At 40.3% G+C, this 23,244-nt stretch overlaps 1 protein-coding gene across 2 annotated transcripts in view; it reads left to right on the plus strand.

The window, feature by feature from the left end:
• Cd96 (CD96 molecule) overlaps positions 1-23,244 on the plus strand; it is a 74,341-nt gene that overhangs the window by 5,012 nt on the left and 46,085 nt on the right. Inside the window, exons 1-4 of one of the 2 annotated variants that reach the window (XM_063270703.1) lie at positions 4,809-4,998; positions 6,651-6,769; positions 15,377-15,584; positions 19,296-19,351. In XM_063270703.1, the coding sequence (XP_063126773.1) occupies positions 19,313-19,351 (39 nt within the window). In that variant the 5' untranslated portion in view covers positions 4,809-4,998; positions 6,651-6,769; positions 15,377-15,584; positions 19,296-19,312. Of the gene's footprint in view, positions 1-4,808; positions 4,999-6,650; positions 6,770-15,376; positions 15,585-19,295; positions 19,352-23,244 lie in introns of those variants that run through there. The other variant, NM_001025032.1, reaches the window with a different exon arrangement.

Here is a 23,244-nt window from a genome sequence, read left to right on the forward strand (position 1 = left end):
ATTTCAACTTAATATGATTCTCCCTGAATCAGGAGTCTTAGAGTTATTTGAAGGAACATAGCTCCCTGAGTTAGTCCTTGGTTTATAATAATCTACGTTTAGAAAATTTGAGTTCTACTCGGTCTATGGTACTTCAGGTAGTACATTCCTAGCATATGAAATGTAGTTATTATAATGAATTGTAAGAGTACAGCATGGCTTAATTTCCCAAATTGCAATCAAAGCCCAGAGGTTGCTAATGTTGCCAAAAGCAAGAGTGGTAGAGAAAGAATTAGATAAAGATGTAACACTAATACACGCAGTAGAAATAGGTGGGTTTGTATCGTAGCTCAGTGGGTGCCCAGCATGGGGGAGGCACGGAGTTCCATCACCAGCATCACAAGGAAAAGAGGAGTTGATGATAGCAATGGATAGGAACGTTCTAACCTTGGAAACATAATGGTGAACAATTGTAGTTGCTTGCACAAGACCAAACCAGTCAACATTCCAGCATGCATGGGGACAGCCGCGCAAGCTCCCACTCAGCTGAGAAGATACTACAGGAGACAGTTTTCTTTAAGATTCTGGGCCTTGATATATAGATCATACTTCAGTGAATGTCTCCACACCTATATGTAGATATGAGAGCACAAATTGGGCCCTTGGTTAGAAAAATAATTTAGAAGAGGGCACAAACATGAGAAAGGATGTGGGAGGTGGATCGGGGAGGTGCAGGGAATGAAAATAATTAAGACACGACACTGTATGTGTCTATAAATTTTGCAAAAAACATTTAAATTTATTTGAATATTAACAAATATTGTTATATTAACATTAACAAATCAATAAAATATTATCGAAAAATAAGTGATCACATAGCAGTTTCAGAACTATAGAGAAGAATCATTAAAGGGTAGAAATGTGGGCAGGCACTAAATAGTGACAGTGTATGAAAACAGGCAAGCCAAAGGATATAGCATTGTAAATTCTAAGCTTATCACCATTTTCCTTTTAAAATATAAAGATGTCAGTAAAGAAAGAAAATTCAGTTCTGATAAGCTAAGTCTTACCTAGGTGGTTAAGCTCTCAGTTGACTAATTTGTCATTGAACCTGAATACTGACTTTCATCAGTGTCCTTATTGTGTGTGGTCTTTGTCCAACACATAGATTTTAAGAGATTATATATTGCTGAGTATAAGAGACTGTGGGTTAGATGTGATGATGTGGGATGCGGACAAGAGAGCCTATCTTGAAGCATCTCCAAGCCTAGTAGAAGTAACACATATATCAATTAAATGTTAAACAACAACAGTGAGTTCTGGTGTAGGAGCTGTATAACAAAAAGGTGTCCTGGGGAATTCAGGAACCATTTCCTAGGGCCCTCCCATACCTTGGAGCCATTATTAACTAAGACTGGAGGACCCAGAAATTACTATTAGCAAACAGGCTATGCGCAGACTCTGTGGTGCAGAAACCACATTAACCATGGGATTCTAAAAAGGATGACGACTAGGCAAAAAGAATGCAGTTAAAGCAACTGAAAGCGAGGCAGGTCAACAAGATTAGCGTAGTCAGGAGCCATAGAAACTAATTGAAGTGGATTTCTTTAACACTTTTCTTTTTGCGTTTCAAATACGAGGTGTGTTTTTATTTGTTTTGTGTTTTGTTGTTGTCTAGGGAATGAACTGAGGAAGGATAGTGTAAGTCCAACCAAGTTAGAAAATCGTATAATACCAGAAATGGAGAGGAGGCATGACGGCAACTCTGAGTAAGGGGCAGAGATTGATGGGGAGCAGTATCCAGATCAGGGCCATGTTTAAGTAGCTCACCCATAATATCTGCTGGTATAGTGCATTGTGGCAATTGAAATTCAAATCATGGAGCATGATATTTGGCTTTCAGAATGTGCGACTACTCGTACTCACTGTGTTAGGGGATGCTGGAATCTGACCAGATTGTTCAGACATCATGTGAGTTCTATTTCATATGTTTAATTTAGGTAGTAAGTTGAGAATAAGGACACACACACACACAGCTGGCTATGTGTCCCTCAACTAGCACAGAAGCCTAAGTCAACCATTTTAGTACATTTTCAAAACATAGGGTACAACTGAATTTCTAGGTGTGAAAGAAACAATCTAGGCAGAGAAATCAAATGAGAAAAAACATGTGGTGCTTCAACCCAGAGCACAGAGATGAGTGGAGAGATATGTCTCCACAGGACAGCGAGGAGTAGATAAAAAGACAGACAAGAGCGAGAAGAGAGAACCAGATCACAGAAGCCTAGAAAGATAATTGCATAAAAGCAGCAGCCGTCAGTCCTGACACTTCTGGGAAGGCAAATGGTTATTGGATTGTATTTAGGAGCATGAAAGGTATTGACCACTTATTGGGGGCTTGTGTTGGTGGCATTAGGGAACAGAAAAGGAACCGGATGGAAGAAAGAGCAGAGAGTGGGAGACAGGGGAGGGGGAGTAGGGAGTGGGAGACAGGGCTGTGGGGACAGCAGTATTGATGCAGCTTCTAGCCCCTGATCCATAGAAACAGAAAGAGTGCGAGTGTTGGATGAAGCTTTGTATTGGTGTTGTGGCGTGGGTGCTTTTAAATAATTCAAGGCACCTTACTATATTCCAAAGCCAATGGACAGAATCTACTTAAAAAGAATTAACAATATCAGAGTTTGTAAAAAAAATCAGCTGTGGTTTCTGAGACGATAGGGGGTACTTAGATCCATAACAGACAGTAAAACTCTTCAGAAATAGAGGATGCTTTTATAACGTTTGTAACAGCATACATTCATTACACATAGTTATGTTTCATCGTGATGTTTTATACACATATCTAATAATGTATGCTGATCATATTCACCCACATTGCCCTCTCTTGTCTCCCTCCTACTCCTGCTAGCAGCCTTTTTTCTTCCCAACTAGCCTCTTTTCTACCTTCGTGTCTTTACCAAACCCTTTTAAAAGTGTACTAGTTGGGAAGGGAAACAAGATGACTGCCGTTGAGTTCCAAGACTCCGGTTTTCTAGCATTGTTGTCGGATATTTTAGTACTTTCTATTGCTAATCTATTCCTCCAGGAAAGCTAAAAAGGTTGAAATAAGGTAAACACAGACACATCCGCCTAGACAGTAATTATGTAATTCTGAATGTCAGAGAGAAAGTAGCACATAAAATAAGTAAAGCACAGAAGCAGAAAAAACAAACAAAGAAAAAACTCATTCCTTATGGAGCACCCAGAAAACAATCAAAAATATCTCTCACCAGTAACACCAGGGATCAGAAGACTTGTCCAAAATACTAAAATGAGCCACAGTCCACCAAGAGGTTCTATATTTACTGAAATTATCCACTTAATGTATAAGAACTGAAATAAACTACCATAAGTATATCTGTTCTCTTATATCCTAGGATTTGAGTGTAACCTCTTTTAATTACAGAGGCCAAGCATTGGGAATGGATAAAGTCACTGGAGTTGGGTTCTCATGCTAGCAACACTTATAAGACATCTAGACTACCATCTTCAATGTTCTCTACCCAGAGATGTACTTTCTCGGTCAATCTAAAATATGTGGACACCTTACATCAGTCCCCAGACTACTGTTCCTAGGTCGTCTGCACTAACTGTTATGCTGGACATTAGTACAACACCCCAGGCTGGCCAGTGAAAGTAAAATGTATTCTCTCACAGTTCTGGAGGTACGAAAGCTAAAACCAAGTCCCGAGTGTGCAGCAGTGACTCTGGGTAGGAGAAAAGAATTGCTGACTTTTGCAGATGGCTTTATGCTGGTAAAGTATTTCTCCATGACCGAGGGTGCAGGTGACAAAGTGAAGAGTCATAGGTGTCAAGACTGAGCATTACTTCTCTTTTGATGGAGGCAATAGAAGTTTTACAAGAAAAATATCTTTTTTCATTTCATGTCAATGCTCAGGGGTATTAAATTTTAGTGTTTTTTGTCCAATTTTGTACTTGTCTTTTATTTTCCTAATGGACCTCTTTTTTCCCCTGTAAGCCAGTCTCTCTCTGTCATACCTATTCATTTTCTAGACCTTGATTGTGTACCCACTAGACCTCTCATAAGTACCTAGTTCCTTATAGCAATTATTAGTCAATAATCAGCACTAACTGTGAGGCTTTCTGTAGTCATTTTTTATTTCAAATAAATTTTTAAATTATGGTTTTCAGCATTTGTGCCATTCTCTCTCTCTCTCTCTCTCTCTCTCTCTCTCTCTCTCTCTCTCTCTCTCTCTCTGTGTGTGTGTGTGTGTGTGTGTGTGTGTGCGCTCACGCACGCATGTGTACCATATTATTTGAGTATCTTATTTTAAAAATATTTAAATATTGTTCTCATTTGATTTGTAAAATTTCTCTCAGTACATCAGCTCTTGTGCATATATAGCTTCAGCCTTGCTCTAAATTCATCTCGTTCCGAGCCTGATTTTTGAAAATGATTTTGACTAGCACCGGCTATCTCTCACGAGTCATCTTTTCTTTGGTGAACTCATTTATCGGTCTTTTCAATTTTTCTACAGTTTATATCGTCTTTATTCTTTCATCTCCTTTTGAATAATGAAGTTGTAGCCCTATTTATGTATGTGTGGACTCGTTGGCACTCTGCTTTTATTGTCACATTAATGCTATTTTATCCTCTGGCCCTTTTCTCACTGTAGCTTAACAGCTCATCCTACCACAATCATCCTTCCACTGCTTAAGTGTGTGCTTATCCTTACCATGGAAGTCAGCCTGGCTGGCTCCTCTGCAACCATTTTTGTATTCAAAGCCGAGTCCATTGTCTTTGAGGTATCCCACAATGCACTGCGGGACTGTTGGGATGGGCTTCCTTTCCTTTTGTCTCCCACTTTTATCTGAATTTCCTCTTTGATTTCCCAGATTGGATCCATCTCATTTAATCTGAATTCTTCCTCTAAGGGTTTCTTCACAGCACTGAAGACATTCCATGGGCCCCATCTGTCACCAGATGGGGGACCTTTTCTCTTCCTCAAGAAGAAACTGGTAATTGGAGCCCTTTCCCCATCTCTGCTGCTGTTCTCAGATTAGTCAGCCTGTCTGTGAAGTGATCAACCACGGGGGCCGGGGTGGATTTCTCTGTTCTAAAGCCCGTAGGAAGCTGTCCACTTTCCTCTTTTCTTTTTGAACAGTTGCCATTACCTGGTCTACTAGTTTGTTCCCATTCTTATGTTGTAGCTTAATGTTCTTGAATATATTCTCTAGGTGATTTTAATTTACTTTCTCGGTTTGTCAAAGTTATATTTTAAAAAGTTATGGCCAGAATGAAACCAACTTCTAAAGTAAAGCTAGGTGTTATGACATACAGAGGCAGTCCTTATTCCTGAAACCGGAAGACTGTGATGAATTTGAAGTACTAAGGAAGTCAGTGATATATAGCAATATCAAAAAATCAAATAATAAATAAAACCTACTACCACCATTTATAATAATAATATTGATAATAACAATATAAATTTCTAACTGTAAATTTTAGTGATGTACATTCAAACATTATTAGTGTATGAATTTATTTTCTTATCATCATAAATGATAATAACTGAATTACAATCTGTTTAAACTATCTTTAAGCATAAACAATTTTAAAATGTTTCTAAATAAAGTTAAGTAGTAATAGAGGTGTAAAATGTGCTAAAATTTTGATGGTGCTATACAGATAACTCAAGTTGAAAATATTATGGTAATTAAGTTCCCATAATATTAATGGACAAGGACCTTCTAAAAATATATGGGTTTGGAGTAATGTAGAGGACTGTCCATATCTCTAGGTTCCATAACTACAACTTCAGATGGGGCACATTTGGAAACAAATTGCATGTATAATTAGCATGTACACTTTCTTTGGCCTAGAGGTAAAAACATAATAGACCTATTTGCTTGTCATTTACATTATCTCTATCATAAGTTATCTAGGGTACACTTGGCTCATATGGAATTTGAGTGCCTAAGGATTTTCTCCTGAGACCAAAGCCCTGCAGAATGAAGGGTGAGAAGTTTCTAGAGCAGTAAAACTACTCTGTTTACTGTAAGCACATATCATTATACACTAGTCAGGACCCACAGGGTGTACTTCATGGGACGCTACAGCATGCTGTGGGCTTTGGGAGCTAATGTTTTGTGAATGTAGGTTCATTTCTTATGATAGATGCACTACTCTTCTGCAAGATGCTGACAGCAGAAAACGCCATGTATATAGAGGAAAGAGGTATGTGCACATGAAGTTATCAGGATTTTCTTCAGTTTTGTTGGGAACCTAAAACCGCCGTGAAAAAAAGTCCTGATAAACTTAAAATATAATTAGAAACTAGGTTATAAGACGTCATATTTTTTCTAATTGAGGACATGTAGCCTCAAGATGGATGGACTGACTTGGGGTTAAAGCAGAAGAGCATGTCAAATTCTGAGCGGGGTTGTTAAATAATTTTTCTGTGGGTTTTCAGTGATGAGTAATTGCCCAGGCTTCCCTTGGCTCAGTTTTGCCATTTAAACAACGAGGACTACAGTGGGGTTCTGCCACTTTACTTCAGAGGTGTCTCGAAGATAGATGAATCTCTATTCCAAACTCTTTTTCGTCGCTTTGATAAAATGCACTTTGTATGCCGAGATCCATGAATCTTCCACCTTGTGCTTTGTTCCAGATACACAAGATGAACACAACCGTACAATAGAAATAGAGACAAATCGGACTCTGGAAATACCATGCTTTCAAAATACCTCCTCAGAAATTTCACCTAGGTTCACCTTTTCATGGTTGGTGGTAAGCGTTGCCCTTTTCAGTGAATAACTATAATGATCTTTAAATATTAATGAGGTGAAATGAATAGCAAGTAATAATAGAGAAATACTTGATGAGACACAGGCATTATGCCAGTGGCTTTGGAAGGAAGTAAAGGGCCCCGAGGTGTCTTCTAACAAGGCAAGCAGCGATGTATGCAGTGGGACTCTGAAATTAGCTCCTAGAGGTAGATTTCTATTTCAAATTAGAAACCTGACCACGACTGCAAAAGAGACAAGGTATGGTGCTGCCCTAGTGAGGAACCACTTACAGAAGCCCTTGATCACAGATATTTGTTTTACAAATAACATTTATGGAGATATAGACCCCACTTCCCAAAACCTGCATTGCCACCCTCTTATGCTGTTTTAATCAAGAAATGCAAAACCAATTCAATGCTTACAAAATACAAGTATGGAGATAGTGCAGCAGTCAAGAGTGCTTTCTGCTCTAACAGGGGGCACTAAAAAACACACCCTGCCTGCTGACCCCCATAAATGCCTACACACACACACACACACAAATAAAACCAAATATCTTGTTTTAAAAACACATCTGTATATGGGAGAATCAGGCTTTGGAATGACTCGTCATTATTCAACTCTCTTCCTAAAGCAGGGGCTCCAGGCCTCTGGAAACCATGACCTTTAGAGACCACTACAAGTCACAAGAATAGAGACTTTTGAAAGATTTATTTATTTATTTATTTATTTATTTATTTATTTATTTATTTGGGGGTTGTGCGAAGTCAGAGGACAACTTGCCAGAGTCACTTATCTTTTTCCACCCTGTAGTCCCAAGGGACAGAACTCAGGCCGGCCACCTTTTCACCATGTTCGTACTAAACTGATGGTCTCTACATCTGTGCTGTTTGGGTGGTCTATGGGAGCCAGCTGGTTATGTGTCAGATCCTAAATAACCTATAAGTCTCCTTTATCTAGTAATGTCCTTCAAAGAAACTTGGAAGGTGGTATAAACATTTTCTATAGGTCCCATCCAGACATTTAGAATAAATTAGGGCCAGGGAGGGTGCCAACCACTTAGAGAAGGAGGGTAATTCTAAAACATCAACAGACCCTCAAGCCAAACTGTCATTTTAAAGAACAGATTGTAATAATGACAAACTGAGAGATCCCTTTGAGAGAGTCCTTCCTTCAAAGGGAATATTGTGTTGGCAATATGCTGATTAAATTCCCACTGTGCACTCTCCTTTTAAATGTCAAAATCTGTTTGCTTCACTGGCTTACAGCCGTGCCCTAACTACTGATGGCTCTAGGATTTACTAAGTCTGGTGTGAAAATATCTAATGCCCCTATATTAAGAAATAGAAGAAGCTTCTCCAGTCATCATTGCTAAATGTCTTCAGAGGTCACACGAATTCTTACAAACAGGAAATAGTGTGGCTTTAAGTAAAAGGGTAAAGAGCAGAAATGATGAAGTTAAACTCAGCAGGACAGGAACCCGCCGTGCTGAGCCCAGAAACTCTTGAAGAGATACAAAGAAAAGGCCTCCTGCCCCAAGTGTTTCATTAAACCCTAAGAACAGTTCTGCAGACAAAAATCATCCAAGTCCCAAGAAAATAAAAGTCATGTTGTTGTGCATGTGGAATTCTGAAATCTAATTAACTCGGTTGTAAACCTCAGGGGGGAAGTTATTATTAGGATTCTCAATATCATTGAAAAATATATCTTCTATGCATACATGGTCTCATGGTCAGCTATGGAAAGTGGAGCAGATCCTTTGCTTTGGGGGAGTTATATTTCAGGTCTGTACTACACTGACGTCCATAGTCAGACACAGACACAGTGTGTCTAATGTTCAGTGGTCACGAGATAATTCAGTTACCTAAGAAAGCACAGGTCAACTTGTGAGCATTGATGTGAACAGTGGAATGATATATAAGAAATCAAGGACTATGTGGGAGTATTTGGGATATGGGTGGGTAGATAAGTGGCAAATTCTAATTTCGCTACTTAATTCCTAGGACACATACCAGCATCAGGGAAATCCTTCAGGCTTATTCTGGGAGTTTCGAAATGCATCCTAATATTCTGTTTTCATTACAAACTATCATCCTGTGATTTCCCACAGTATAAATTTTAATTCAATCCAATAAACAGATGTGAATCCGATGTGAGCGTTAGATGCTACAGGGATTGAAAACTATATTAGGGATATTTTCTATCATGTCATATGTTTTTAATAAAATGTAAAAAAAAATTAGTAGTACTCAGGGAAAATAATTTATCGGATAAATCCAGAAAAGCTTTTTGAAAAGTTACATGGAACCACATAATACAAGACAGCTAATAGCAAAAGACAGACACATGTTGCAGCAAGATCCTGGAAATCATACAGACAAGTTAGTACTATACACTGGAGAATGTCTTAGGGAAATACTCTATCCCACAGTCAATGAACTAAACAGAGATCCTTCACCACCACTTACAAACTCACAGTGGATTGTGATATGATTTGATATGATCAAAATACACAGACTACATATATAAAATTCTCAAAGAATAAATAAGATGTTAAAAGAGCTTCAAATTTTTCTCTTTCAAACCAGGAAGGGTTGAAACAGGACGTTTAATAGTGTTTAAACATTTCATCCTATTTTTCTTTAGTTTTTGCGCTGTTTTATAATCGAGGAAGAAGCAGTGGTTTCAGATGCACATATGAAACCTTGTGATTTAGAAAATGCCTTCTCTCTTAACTGGTGGCAGCTGTACATCATTGTCCTGGATGTTTTCAAACTACAAAGTGTGTGCGAGTCAACTATGCTAGTGCCTGCCTTTAGACTCAACAGTTGGGAAGCAAAGGCAGGCAGATCTCTTATGAGTTCAAGGCCAGCCTGATCTACCAAGCAAGTTTCATGACAGACAGCCAGGGCTACAACAGGGTTAACAGCTAATGGTGGTAAGAAATATACTCAGCCTTTGCTCTGCAAATAGATGTAAAGAGTGTTGCAAGCAGCCTGCTTTGACAGTGCTGGCAGGTTTGGCCGTGCTGGCAGGGTGGAGAGGATGTGGAGAGAATGTGAAGAATCGAGTAAACTAGAGATAGAGAAGCAGGAATCAATACAGTCGGCAATGACCACAAAAGAGCTCAGAGCACCCAACACCTGTTAAGTGCTCTGATCAATGCGGCCAGTGCTAACTCAGAGCTGGCTCCGGGCATCTGAAGCCAGCCAGAGACAAGACAGACCACTAAATGTAACAGCACCAACATCCCTCTGCAGAACTGGAAATCCTGATCCCACTACAAAAACTGACAAACCTCAATGGATGAATTTTAGCATTAGCTGCACTTGAAAGGAATATGTAGCAGTGATTTTCCATGACTTAATATGACCTATCCAGTCGCCACCACACTAGTTTTGCTACTAAATCATTGTACATAATTTAAATTCATATTCATATTCCTTCTTGGAGCCTTGGAGCCTTTGAGAGAAACTGATGTGTTCAAGTCCTTATTGGTTGTGCAACTAAGGGCTAAATTTAGGGTGAGATGTGGAAGGCCCTTATCCAGGAAAGCCACATTCAGGAAAGAAATATAAGTCAGCAATCAATATAAATATTTTAATACAATATTTTTAAAGTATATAAGGAAAACTCATGGTGAACAAAACATCAAACTTTTAAATAAAGTTGCACACTTGGTTATTTGCTATGAGACCTCATTGTATTTGTATTTCCAGAGGACTAGTATGCTCCAAGCAACCTCTGGTTCTTGAGTCTTCGAGGTTATGACGTAACCTGGTGGTGGGTTAACAGAGGCAGGGTAAACAGAGTTATGCATGGTTTTATAACTGTCTTAGTCCACTGTGTGTTACTGTCGCAAACACCTGAGACCGGGGAGTTGATGAAGAACAGAGACTTCTTTTCTCACAATTCTGAAAGGTGAGAAATCCAAAGATCAAGGTGGTTGGTTTGGGGACTGTGCCCTCTGCTTCCAAGATGGTTGCTTGAATGCTGTCCTACAGATGATGACTGTGCTCCTACATGAGTAGAAGAGTGGAGGATAGGAAATCTACTCCCACAAACACCATTTTGTTTATGTGCTTGCTATGGGTGTGGCCTTTTTTGTTTGGTTGCTTGTTCAGTTGGTTGTTTGTAGTTATGGTCGTTTGGCAGTGAGCTATGCCTCAATCACCGAATGTCCCTTCAGTGGCTCGTTCATGTGGGAAGAGATTTCATAGGCCAAGTGCCTCCGTCTGGGCAGCACTTTTAACACCGTGACTGTGGGAAGACGTTTTGGACGTACGGGAACAAAACCAGATAAGTCATAACAATAATCCTCCAAATGTGGGTAGAGCATAAATGTTCATAAAACCACAGAGTGATCGGGGTAGAACTAGGGAGGAGTGAACTGAGGGACCACCTATTAAGTGGTTATCAAATTTACATGCCACATTGAAACATAAGGGTTCATCAAGATGTAAACGCATAATGTTTTTGAAGTATTTATCAACAGTTTTAAAAGTAGACATTTTTTCTTCTGAAGAACAGAGAGAAAAAAGTAGAAGTAAAGTCTCTCTATGTGTGGTTTCCTGCCAGTCTGCCGGCAGAGGGTCAGCTGAGATCATTTATACCAAATAGGAGTTGAAATGTACTCTGTTGCTGGTCACCACAGATGGGCTGGTAAGACATGAGACCCTTTCAGTCAGCCTCCTGCCCTGATTCCTGCAGCCTACAACCTGTATAAAGACTTTCTGGAATTTGTCCTAAATTTCTCATTCTAGATATGCTTAAAGTTTTATATGTTTTTAAATTATTTAGTGCCTCAGATTTGTTCTGTATGTATAGCCCTGAGGCATGGTTTTCCCTGATTCTGAGCATCCCTGCTGTAAAATCCTTTGATTTGAGAACCTTCTGATTCTGCGTGGCCGTGAGAAAGTTAATGTTAATTTATTGAAGACTAAGGTAAGGGGTATGAGATAGGCTTGAGTAAGCTTTACAGTGCTTAGAACTTAGTGCACTAAACAGATTGAAGCACACCAAGCAGTTATCTAGTACCCAATGGTCGGCCTGAAAACATACACAAGTAATATTCTGTAGAATAAGCAAAGTGCATGAATGGATTTTAGAGTGTGTCTACGTGTGTAACAATACTAAAAGTAGAGGCCATGAATTTGAAAATAACAAGGAAGGGTATATGGGAGGGTTGGGAGGGAGGAAAGAGAAGAGAAAAGTGATATAAATATATTATAGTCCCAAACCAAAAAATACCAGTTTAAAATAAAAAAGCTGTAACAATGAAAATCTAACCTTTTATTTGCAGTCATGATTATAAAATTATAGAATCCACCCCACCCCACCCTACCCTCCACCTGCCACCACCCACCCCAGCTCTAGGTACCGGATGGTTTATCTGAACTAGATTTGCTTCCCCATTTGCTCTGTGATGGCAGCCACTCACGTGCAGGTTTTTGCCACTCTACACTCCCTCGGGATTTCCTTCTGTTACAGGCTTCAGGGCATGTTGTAGCTGAGTTCCACCTTTATAAAAACAAAGCTGCCCTCTCCCTCTGCAACTGCCAAATGCCAAGGGAAAGCAAAAGAAACAGAACGCCTGTTGGATACCCTGGTGTATGTAGATGTATGGTATCCTTCTCAATGGAAGTCTTAGAGCAAGCCATACCCTAGTGTATAAAAGCAGAAGCAGTTTTTTACGTTTCCATCCTGTGTCTACCCTCTTCCTCTAACAACGAGACAGATGGAAACGTCCCAAATAGAAAACCACATGGAGAAACAAGCAAGAACACTTTAAAAGAACTTTTACTAAATTTGTTCTTCAACAGTTTCATACATGTATGCAGTGCACTGAAGTCACCCTCACCCACTTGGCACTTCTTACCTCCCTCCCTCCACCCCAGTCAACCCTTTTCTTCCACAAGACCCTTTCCCACATTCGTGCCTTTTTGCTTTACTTTGTGAGCCACTAAATTTAACCAGAACCATCTGTGTGACCTTTGGCTGGCTCATCCGTGGTTACACAAGTAAAGACAACTATTACCCTCCCATTAGAATCCATCAATAATCAATAGTTCAGTAGGGTTTTGTGAGTCTCTTTCTGATTCATGATTGACAGTTCAGAGGCCCAGAACATTTTTCTTTTATTTTTGAGATATATAATGTAATTATGTAACTAGCTTCTTCCTTTTCCTCTCTCCAGTCCCCTCATATACTCCTCCTTGTTCATTTTGAAATTTGCGGCCTCTTTTCTCATTATTGTTTTTTATTTGTAAGCCTAGCTTTTTATTCCTGAGTCATCTCTCAAGCACTCTTTTTACATTAATTGATGTTACATGAATTTATATTTGTCTTTAGGGCTAGCTATTTGGTATTTGATACTCAATTAGTATGATCTTCCGAAAAGGAGACTATTTTTCTCACTCACAGAATTCTTAGTTTCCCATAGTTCTTTATGTAGGTTTAAGGTGTTGTGACCTTCCCTGTCCATCCTGTCTTGCCTATTCATGTCGTCCTCATTCAACTCATGCATAGGCAATCATTTGTCCTTATAGCCACAGATAAGTGTAGTCCTCAGCCCTCAGGAAGGAACCTTCTCTTTGCAACAGTCAGAGGCAAATGCAGAAAACCACGGCCAATCAAGTGCAGAGTTGCAGAGCATAGTCCCAGTGTCCACATCTACTAAAGGCTCCAGACCTAAGCCTCAGGGAATGTTGCAGAATAAGGGACAGAAAGATTGTAAGAGCCAGAGCCAGAGGATCAGAGTCAGCTGTGAGATTGTGTCACTTAGTAATGTTAGAAGCTATACCCATGAAAGTCTCTCCAAGAACATTTTGAACTCCAAAATCATCATAAGACCAGCCCTTATACAAGATGCTGTGAGAAGTACCTTGTGCTGAGGGCCCTGCAGAGGGAGCCAACTTCCTTAACTATTACCTTCAGATCTGTGATGTTGAGGGAAAAGACTTTTACTCCATTCTCAGGGCTCTCCTGGGCCCCAACCTTGGGATTACATTCTCCCTTTGCTCTTCTTCAAAAGAAAGATGAAGCCCACACTCCTAAGACTACTTTATGAAGACGTAGAGACACAACTTGTTTCAGGGGAAAGGTTTATGCAGGCTGTAGTTCTTCTCAAGAAACCCCAGAGTTTCATTGGTATATGACACTGTTAATGAACTCAGCCAAATTCAGCCAAAGAATTGGGGTTTATATAAGAACTATTATTTAGTAGACTGGAAGTTTCTATATAATTACTCTACTAAATTTGCCTGGGCCAAATTCACTCACCAAACTCGATTCTCCTTCTACCCCAAATCTAACTCTTTAAACTAGAGGTTCCAAATCACAGAGAGTTGCCTGCATTATCTTGTATCTTTTCAAATGCTTTCTCTTCATGCTTCCCACATTATTTCTGCCCATTGACTCTGTGCATAATGACTTATCTGGAAAGTTTAGGTTTAGACCAGCCATTCTCAGTCCCAACTCCCCTGAGGAAAATTGTTCTTCAATTCCAGATTAGGCCTATGCTTAGACAGATTGAAGGTGAATCTCTAGACAGGAAATGTGTGCCAGGAACAGAACAGTTCCCAAGCATATAACTGAGAGGACTGAGTTAGACAGGTGATTTAACCAGCACCCAGATTTGGTGGTTTTCAGGAGTCCTGTCCTCCCTAGGAAGCTGCTCAACACCATGCTGGCTAGAACAATCATTGTGACCACAAGGCCTGCCATGAAAATCCTGAGTAGGGGGAGAATAATATGGAGTATTCTTCATCAGTACATGATGGACATGAAATAGAGGAGTCGAGTTCTCCCAGTAAATGTCAATGAATGAAAGTCATATTAATGTTTAAACCCCTTTTCATGAGTTCCCTTCATGTGCAAGACTCTGAAAATGTTACATTCCTACATTGTTAGCCCTATTGCCTCTACTTCATCCTACTCTTGATTCTAGGCTAAATCAGACCTTTTCTCAGAGAATTCTGGGAAGAGAAGATAAAGTAGAAATATGAAGTTGACAAAAACGTCTAATTATCAAAACCCCAACAGTGTCCCCAGCACTTCTTTTCTTTTTCATTTTTAAATTATTCTTTTCTCATACCTTACAACCCAACTATAGTTTCCCCTCCCTCCTCTCCTCCCAGTTGTCCACCTGCACACCCCCCCCCGCCCCACCTGAGGGAGGGGGAGTGGATCGCCAGTGCATCTGAACAGTGAGCATTGGAGTGTGCTATTAGCACTCTCTCCTACCCTGAAGGCAAGGCCCGTTTAGAACCCACTTCTATTGTGTTATTCAAGTGTGAGAGTAGCATTGCGTTCTCTAGTAGCATACTCAATCACTCCCCATTTTAACACTTGCTTAAAGTCCTGGTTGCTCTTCCAAAAGAACTGAGTTCAGTTCCCAATATCCACATGGGGTATCTCATACCAGCTCAAGTTCCAGTGAATTCCATGCCTTCTTTGGGCTCCCATAAGCATCTGCTGTCACGAGCACCTGCACACAGACACACAGGCACATAGTTGAAAACAAATAAGTAGTGTTAACGAAGCAGTGAGTTGAGGCATATTGACGCATTCTGTGTTCTGTAACTGAGTATTGTCTCTCTCTCCCTAGGAGAAAGATGGAGTGGAAGACGTTCTCTTCACCTACGATTACCACGTCAGCAATTCCACAGCATTTAAAGGCAGAGTTGGGCTGGGTGCAGACTATGGACTCCGCCTCTCCCCAGTCCAAATCCAAGATGATGGCAGGACATTCTCTTGCTTTCTGAGAATCAGTCCTCTCAAAGTCTGGAAGACATCCACCACAGTCAAGGTTTTTGGTAAGGAGTTTGCCCTGTGATCTCTTTGCCACTCCAGTGCCAATGCCTCTGGCCATGCTCTTCCCATGAGAGGAACCCCCAGCCCTACTCTGGCCCCATCTTAGACAGCAGCCACATAGGGTAACTCCTGCAGTTCTGTTTGCCTTGATCCTATCATTCTCATTGGGGGTGGGGACAAAGGTGGAAGACTAAAGAATAATTATTCAGCTAATAGAATGAAGCCACCAGAAAGCCACATATAGGTCAGCTTCCCTGGTGGCCTCTATCTTGTTTGCAGGCATAATGTTTCCCAAGGGTACTGGAAATCTCTTTAATTATAACTGCCAAAGTCTAATTGCTGGGCTGTCTAATTGTGTGAGTTATTTTCTGGTGCAAAGTGTAATAAGGCCATGATGGGAAAAAGAAGCTGGTAAATACAGCCAGAGAAACTGCAGGAGGCCCCACCGCAACCCTGCCAGGGCCCACTGCTATGAGAGGCCACCAGGGGCTTCTGAGAGTGGAGCTTGCAGGCTCTCTGGCCTGATCCTAGTGCCACTGACCTGGGAAATCTACCAAGACCTCATTCAGAAGGTAGGGACACTGCAGGGTACAATCTGAAGAGAAAAAAAAAATAAGCACTGTATTTTGTCCCCTGGTGCAAGAAAATATTACTGAACAAAAACCCCAGGCTTTGGCTTGTTTTTCATTTTTGTGACCTTGACCTGTAATTTTTAAAGTCGTTCTAAAGGAGGGCAAAGGGAAAAGCAGCCATGTGAACGGGCAATCAATTGTTTTCTTTTTTAATGAGGTAAACTAAGAGAAAACAAACTTTATACAAGATAAGGGTGCAGGCTGCTAGATTTCTCCTCAATTTTCTAAATGACAGAGCAGACAAAGTAAAATAAAATATAAAAACAGTCTTTCCTGTTATTTGTTCATTGCATTGCTTCATTGCATTAGTGGTCAGAAAACGTGGTCAGTGGAGGAAAACAAAGTCATTTATAAAGACAGAAACAGCTGGGCAAGATGTGTTTCGTGAGGAGTTCCGTGCATAGAGCTTTTCTCCTGTGCCTTGTTGTCTTCCCCAACATCCACAGTCCCCCTTTTCTTCCTTCTTCCCCTTTCTTTTCTTCTACACCACCCTTCTCTCCCGTGTCTCCTCAGGGGATGGACTAGATCCTCATCATCTATCACCATCAGTTTCCCATGAAGACTTGCAAGCAGGCTGCTCCTTGCTGTTGTTGAATCAATAACACTGCTGGTTCACTTCCAGGGTGTGACAATCTTAGCACAAACACAAAACCGACTCATCTGGCCTTACGACTGCCAAGCCAGTAAGGGCAGACATCCAGGACGTGGGAAGAAATATGCATTTTAAGTCAGGCGAGATCTTTGTGCTGCAGCATACTCTGATTGCCTTGTAAACATATAAACCATGACTGTATGTCTTTACTGTCCTCAGACTTCTCGATATTGGTCCGGGAGATGCATATTCTTACTTCCCACACTTAGAACACCCTCTGCTTCTACATTTCTCTGTCTGAACTTCTTCTGCACTTCTTCTTTAAACTCTTTCAGAGGGTGCTTAGAAATATAGAACTCTGCTAATTTTGCAACTAAGTTTTAACTGCCTAATGGAATTCTTTAGTAAATATGCTGAGTTTATAAGACATGCTATAAGCTGCAAAGTAGGTTTGGGTAAGATTTTGCTGTACCTCTCATAGGTATATTTATTTAGCTTGTAGGTATGGGGAACTCAGGAGGACTGTAAGTTTGAGCTCTTGCTACAGAGTGAAACTGTCAATCAGTGGATGATAAAAAATAAATAAAACCTGATTTTCATTCAGTAGTGTTTTCCTGCATCAAATAAGCCAAAACCAAATTTGAAAACTTTTAAGTAATGAGTGTATCACCAATCCATCCATCAAGCACTGTACCACTTAATTCTTCCCAAGCCATCTCTGCCTCATCTGTCCTCTCTGCAGAGCACAAACCAGAGGCTACCAGTCCCTTTGCATCCACCACAAACTTGCTACTGAGGCTTTGCTTGCTCCGCCCTACTCAAAGCCTGGAAATTTGACTGCTTGGAGCTCATCACTAGCGCTGTGACTTTCAGTCTCTTTCAGGGCCTTAATTTTATTTACATTTGTCTCTTCTAGAGACTCAGAGACATCCTTTCATCCATCAAATTCAGGGTTGTGTCTTGGTTTGGATACCCCCTACCCCCCCCATAAAGAAGACATCGAGTTAATTTAATTTATTTGTGATGGGATCCCATGTTCTGAGGTGGAGGAGTAGACGGGGCTCCCATGCCTAGATAATTCCCTAGAAGATATCGGCAAATGGCATCTGTTTGCAAAGGAAAATTTAGTTTTGTCCAGTGGAGTCTCACTGGTTATATTACCCACCCTTAAGAGAAGGACTCCAAGTCCAGATGTGTAGATGGACAACACAAAACAAACTAAATAATATCTTTGAAGACTTCTAGTCTCATATTAGTTTGTTTGGGCATTTTTGGGGGGTGTCTTACTGGTTTTTTGTTTGTATATTACAGCTTTTAATTTTGTGCTTTTTGGCTGTGCATGTGTTATTTTTTTTTTCATTCTGGATATTTGTTTTGTTCATCTGATTGTTTTCTAAAGGAAGAGACAAAAGGCGGTAGAGCAGGTGGGTAGGATCTGGGAGGGGTTGAGGGAAGGAAAGTATGATCAGAATATAGTGCAAAAAAGTATCTCCAGTTAAATTGTATGTGGACACTAAAAATAGTACTAATAATGATTAGAGAGGTCATCCTAGAAAGGCTGCACAGGAGAGGAACCTAAGCCCAGGAGGGGAAGGGGGATAATGAATATGCATGATCAAACCAGTCACTTCTTCAAGCTCACAGATCAGTCTTGCAGACAGCACTGAACACACATCAGGGGCTGGTGAGATGGTTCTGTGGGCAAAAAGCCCTTACACACGTAAACCCAGTGACCTGAGTTTGATCCACAGAATGTAAGGTGGAAAGGGATTCAAACTCCCAAAAGTGGTCCTCTGACCATCATAGCCCTCATGAGACAGCTTGCACTCAGACACACACACACACACACGCACACACACACACACACACACACACACAGAGAGAGAGAGAGAGAGAGAGAGAGAGAGAGAGAGAGAGAGAGAGAGACAAACACACTCGTGCTCACACGCATTAAATTAATCCTATTAAAATAATCCAATGTCTCGCAGGGCAATGAAGTCAGGATATTTTCCCACTGACTTCCCATCTGTTATTTATCTCCTTCTCCCCTCATATTCTCAGTGAATCCTGAGGCAGGGGGTCATAAATAGACCCAGCAGCAGCTTTCTGCAACTAGAAATCAATGCTAAGCAGGCCGGCAAACCACTTGAGATAGAGAATTGCAATAGTCTTTCAACTGGTTCATAGAAGGCTTGGTCGGCTTCTCTAACAGGAACAGGCTTGAAGGTGCTTCAGTCTCCAGTGTCCAAGTGCAAAGCTCTAGAAATGAAGACTTTGAGGAACTTGCAATTTTTAGCATGGCAACAAAACCATTTCCTGATATTTGTTAGTGCCAAGAAAGCCAAACAACTATCAAGTGTTTCTCTGATTTCTTTGGCATGCACACACACACACACACACACACACACACACACACACACACACACACACACACACATACACACTGTATAGATTTTAATGACACTAACTGTGCTTTGTTTGCTTTTAAGCTAAGCCAGAAATCCTCATGACTGTGGAAAACACCACCATGGATGTCTTAGGAGAGGTGAGTCATGTTGAATCCTTTGAATATTCATATTATTACATGCCAAGCTGTGTCAGATTGCATGGTTGCCAGGAACATTCCCTCAAAAGACCTTATTCCTTGGCCCTTAGCCAACTGCTGCTGTTAAGGAAGACAAGCTGGGGTGATTGGGAAGCTGTGTAGAAATCCTTGCTTTGACTAACTGCTCTCAGAAGGTGTGGCTATTGCCTTAGGCCTTACTTCTCTGGTGTGTGTGTTTGAGGGCTGGGTGGGGGGGGGTTCAATTGTTTAAATGTCTCTGAGATTAAAAACTGAGGGAAAGTGGGACAAAAAGCAGTGTGAATCCTGGTAAAGTCCTGGTAGGAGAAAGAGTTTTGCTCAGCTGACATTTAATTTGTTGTTCTCCCGAGTTCTCCTTCCCAATGCTTTGAGAAGAGGAATGGGGCCCTCCTGTCCTCCTCCCAAACCTGCCTATTTCCCTGGCAATAAGAGGAAGGGTGGGAGAAAAGGGAAAGCAAAACAGGATGAGTTCACCCCTTCCGAGTAGCCTTCAGTCATTGGATCTGAACACACTTCCCAGCTGGGTGTGACCCAGGACAAATCACTTCATTTCTCTGTAGTCAATTCTCCATTTATATGACAGACTCAATAATAATATCTGCTTGTTGTGGTTTCATCCATGAAACCAATGTCTGAGTAATTCTTAAAGGAGTGTGTGGCTTGAGGCAAAATGGTCAATACATATTGCTGCTGTTACCATGGCTACTCCTGGGTGGTGGTGGTGGTTGTTGTTGTTCTTGTTGTTGTTGTTCTTGTTGTTGTTGTTTTGCTTTGTTTGGTTTGGTTGTTTGGTTTTTTAATACACATTTTCTTTCTGTAGCTTTGCTATCCTGGAACTTGCTTTGTACATCAGGCTAGCCTCAAGCTGCCTCTGTCCCCAGTGCTGCGATTAAAGGCTCGTGCCACTATGACCCACAACACTTACCTGATTTCATTTGCTATCTTGTGACTTCCTTCCCCTAAACTTTTCCAAACCCAACGTAAAATAAAATTTCTCATGCATTTTCTGTTTCATGGTATGGGCAGATTATACTTTTGCTGCTTTTCACCCCAAGAATATTATGATTTTTGATCTTCTTGGATATCAGTCATTTAATTTTATAGCTGTACATAAACCATGACTCAAATTCTGTCTGGTGATTTCGAATGACCTTAAACATGTATTATCCAAGTAGCTGTGTCTAATAATTGGTAGTATAATTTTTAACATAATAAAGACAGATTTAATTATTTATGTTCTGTTCCAATTAAGTTCTAAGTTTATCAATAAACTTCATTCTTTTTAGTGTCTTAAATAAAACAAATAACCTAACAACAGAGCTTTCCATAGATGTTTTTGCTTCTTCTTAGAACCTCCTGCAGATTCTTGGAGCCAGTGATTCTGAGTAAGATGATGTCAGAGCAGATATGAAACAATAAAACCAGATCCAAGAATCCCAGTTGAAAATTTAAAAAGGAGTGCTTTGCCTTGCATCCCACAGTTGTAAAATTTCCTCTTCAGTACCCATGCAAGCCAGCTAAGGAAACAAAGGGGCAGGCATTATTCCCTGAGAAATCAGTGAATATTCATCTCCTCTCCAACTCCACGTAACCATTGCAGATCTGGAGATGCTTGAAAATCTTGCCAAACATTACTAACCACTTACTCTAATATAGTTTTGGTGTTGCATCTTTAATAGCTCACTAACTATTCCAAGCATTTAATATGCTCTTGTTTTGCTTTCATCCAGGCTCCAAAATAGAGCATCTGTTATTTTATAGATGGGAAATTGAAGCCTGGAAACACTGAATGTTTGGCTGAGTTACTAGAAAGAGGCTGAGCTGGAATGTGCGTTTAAGCATACATCCAGGGAGGATGGGACAATGAGAAGTGGTGCCTGGATCTGATGGATGGTATATTAAAGTACCATCCAACTACAGCAAATAGTTAACCACTGTGAGCCTCCAAAATGTTGGGACAATAAATATTTGATAAGATTGTTAGGAGAATTAAAGCTATATACAGTTCCTGAGTCCATGGCACACAGTAGGTAGCTCAGGTATATTTTCCCTAATCACTTATGAGTCTCACCCTGATTCACCCATCGCTTCCTCGACTTGCGCCTTTCTACATCTGTTCTGTGATCAATTCTAGGACACAAAATAAGGCAAAGAAATGGAAAACTAGGACACATGGTAGAATCCACTGGAACTGGGTTTGACATCTCCCCGTCTAATAACCTGAGAAACTAGAACCTTACTTCCTTATCTTCCTCATCCATAAAAGGAGGCACTGGGTAACTTCAACCTCATAAGCACGATGGAATGATCAAATGGCAGCCACAAGGGTGGGTGATAATTCTATCCTCTCATTTCCTAGAAAGGAATTAAGTTAGAATCCATATATTACTTAAGGTCCAAGCTTAGGAGCCCTCGGTGTAAGATTTTGCTCAGAACGCGATATGTTATGAGATGTGATACATAACTATTTGTAGAGGAATTTTAATCCAGCAATATGGCTGCTCTGGCAAGGAAGCACATCTAAAGACCTGCTAAGTCTATGTGATCTGACTGTAAGATAGACACACCCTTAGTACACACCTTTAATCCCTAACAATGAAGATTGGTAGTTTGTAGAAGGAAGCAGCCTTGTTTAAAAGTGACGTCTAATTGAGGGGCAGACAAAGTGATGAATTACAAAAATATTTGAAAGAATGAGTCAAAGATAGGATATGCCCAACTCTCATAAGAACGGCGCAGGAAGAATAAGTTACTAAAGAGCAAAGGAGGAAGAGAAAGGTAGGTAAGTAGATGTGTGTGTGTGTGTGTGTGTGTGTGTGTGTGTGTGTGTGTGTGTGTGTGTGTGTTTTACCAGGACATTTTTAAAGAAAGTGATTGAAAAAGAGAACAAGTTGGACATGGGTGAAGACAGAACATACCAGAGAATGAGAAAAGGCCAAAAATTAGAACATATTGCCAAAGTTAGTATGAGACCAAGCAGAGCAATTCAGTGAGCAGCCAAGAGAAGTTGGATTGAATCAGTCAGCATGGAAGGTTAGATCATATTGAAGTTTCCAGGACTTAGTCTAGGGATAGTTAGAACAGAGAAATGCTCGGGGCTTAGGCCAAGCCATGTATTCACATAACTTAGACATGGCTCTCATCTCATGCCTTTATCTGAGGAAATAAAATTCCACATTTACAGTTATTAGTTAAATCTGCAACGTTTGTGACTACTGTATCTTTTCTGTAAAACAGACAAGACCCAGCATTACTCTAACAATGATGCCTTTTAGACTCAGATATACTAGCGATGTCTATAGAGAATAGTCTATCTGTGCATATTATCTTCTGTGTTCTTGTGGACATGACTTCATAAGGTTGTCACACAGCATCCAGATTCACTCCTTCAGCTGACAGAGGTAGATTTACCCTAAAGTTTAGGGTCCCTCCATGTAGCATATTTTTTTCATTAAACTAAAAGATACGAGGCCAAACAGTTCCACACTTCACAGCTGCTAATGCACCAAGGCAAGAGAATCCCCAGAATTTATTGAGCAATTTGAACTTTCCAAAGCCACAGTGTCTCCTTCAGACTTGTGCTTTTTGCTTTAACCTGGTGATCTCTATGGGCTCTGTCCTTATCATTACATTCTTTTATTATTTTAATAAAAAAAATCTAGAAAACTGTTGTGTAAAGCAAATGATAAAACACAACCATAGGAAATAAACACAGGTTAAGGTTATGGTATCTAGAGAGGAAGAGAATATGCATTCATGAAACCCATGGAAAGCAGACCATAACGAAAAAAATAAAATGAATACGGCAGTTAGAGTCTGACATTAGCAGAACTTGGGTGGCTTTTTGTAGAATT

The sequence above is a fragment of the Rattus norvegicus genome, chromosome 11, assembly GCF_036323735.1.
Source record: "Rattus norvegicus strain BN/NHsdMcwi chromosome 11, GRCr8, whole genome shotgun sequence".
Lineage (NCBI taxonomy): Eukaryota > Metazoa > Chordata > Mammalia > Rodentia > Muridae > Rattus > Rattus norvegicus.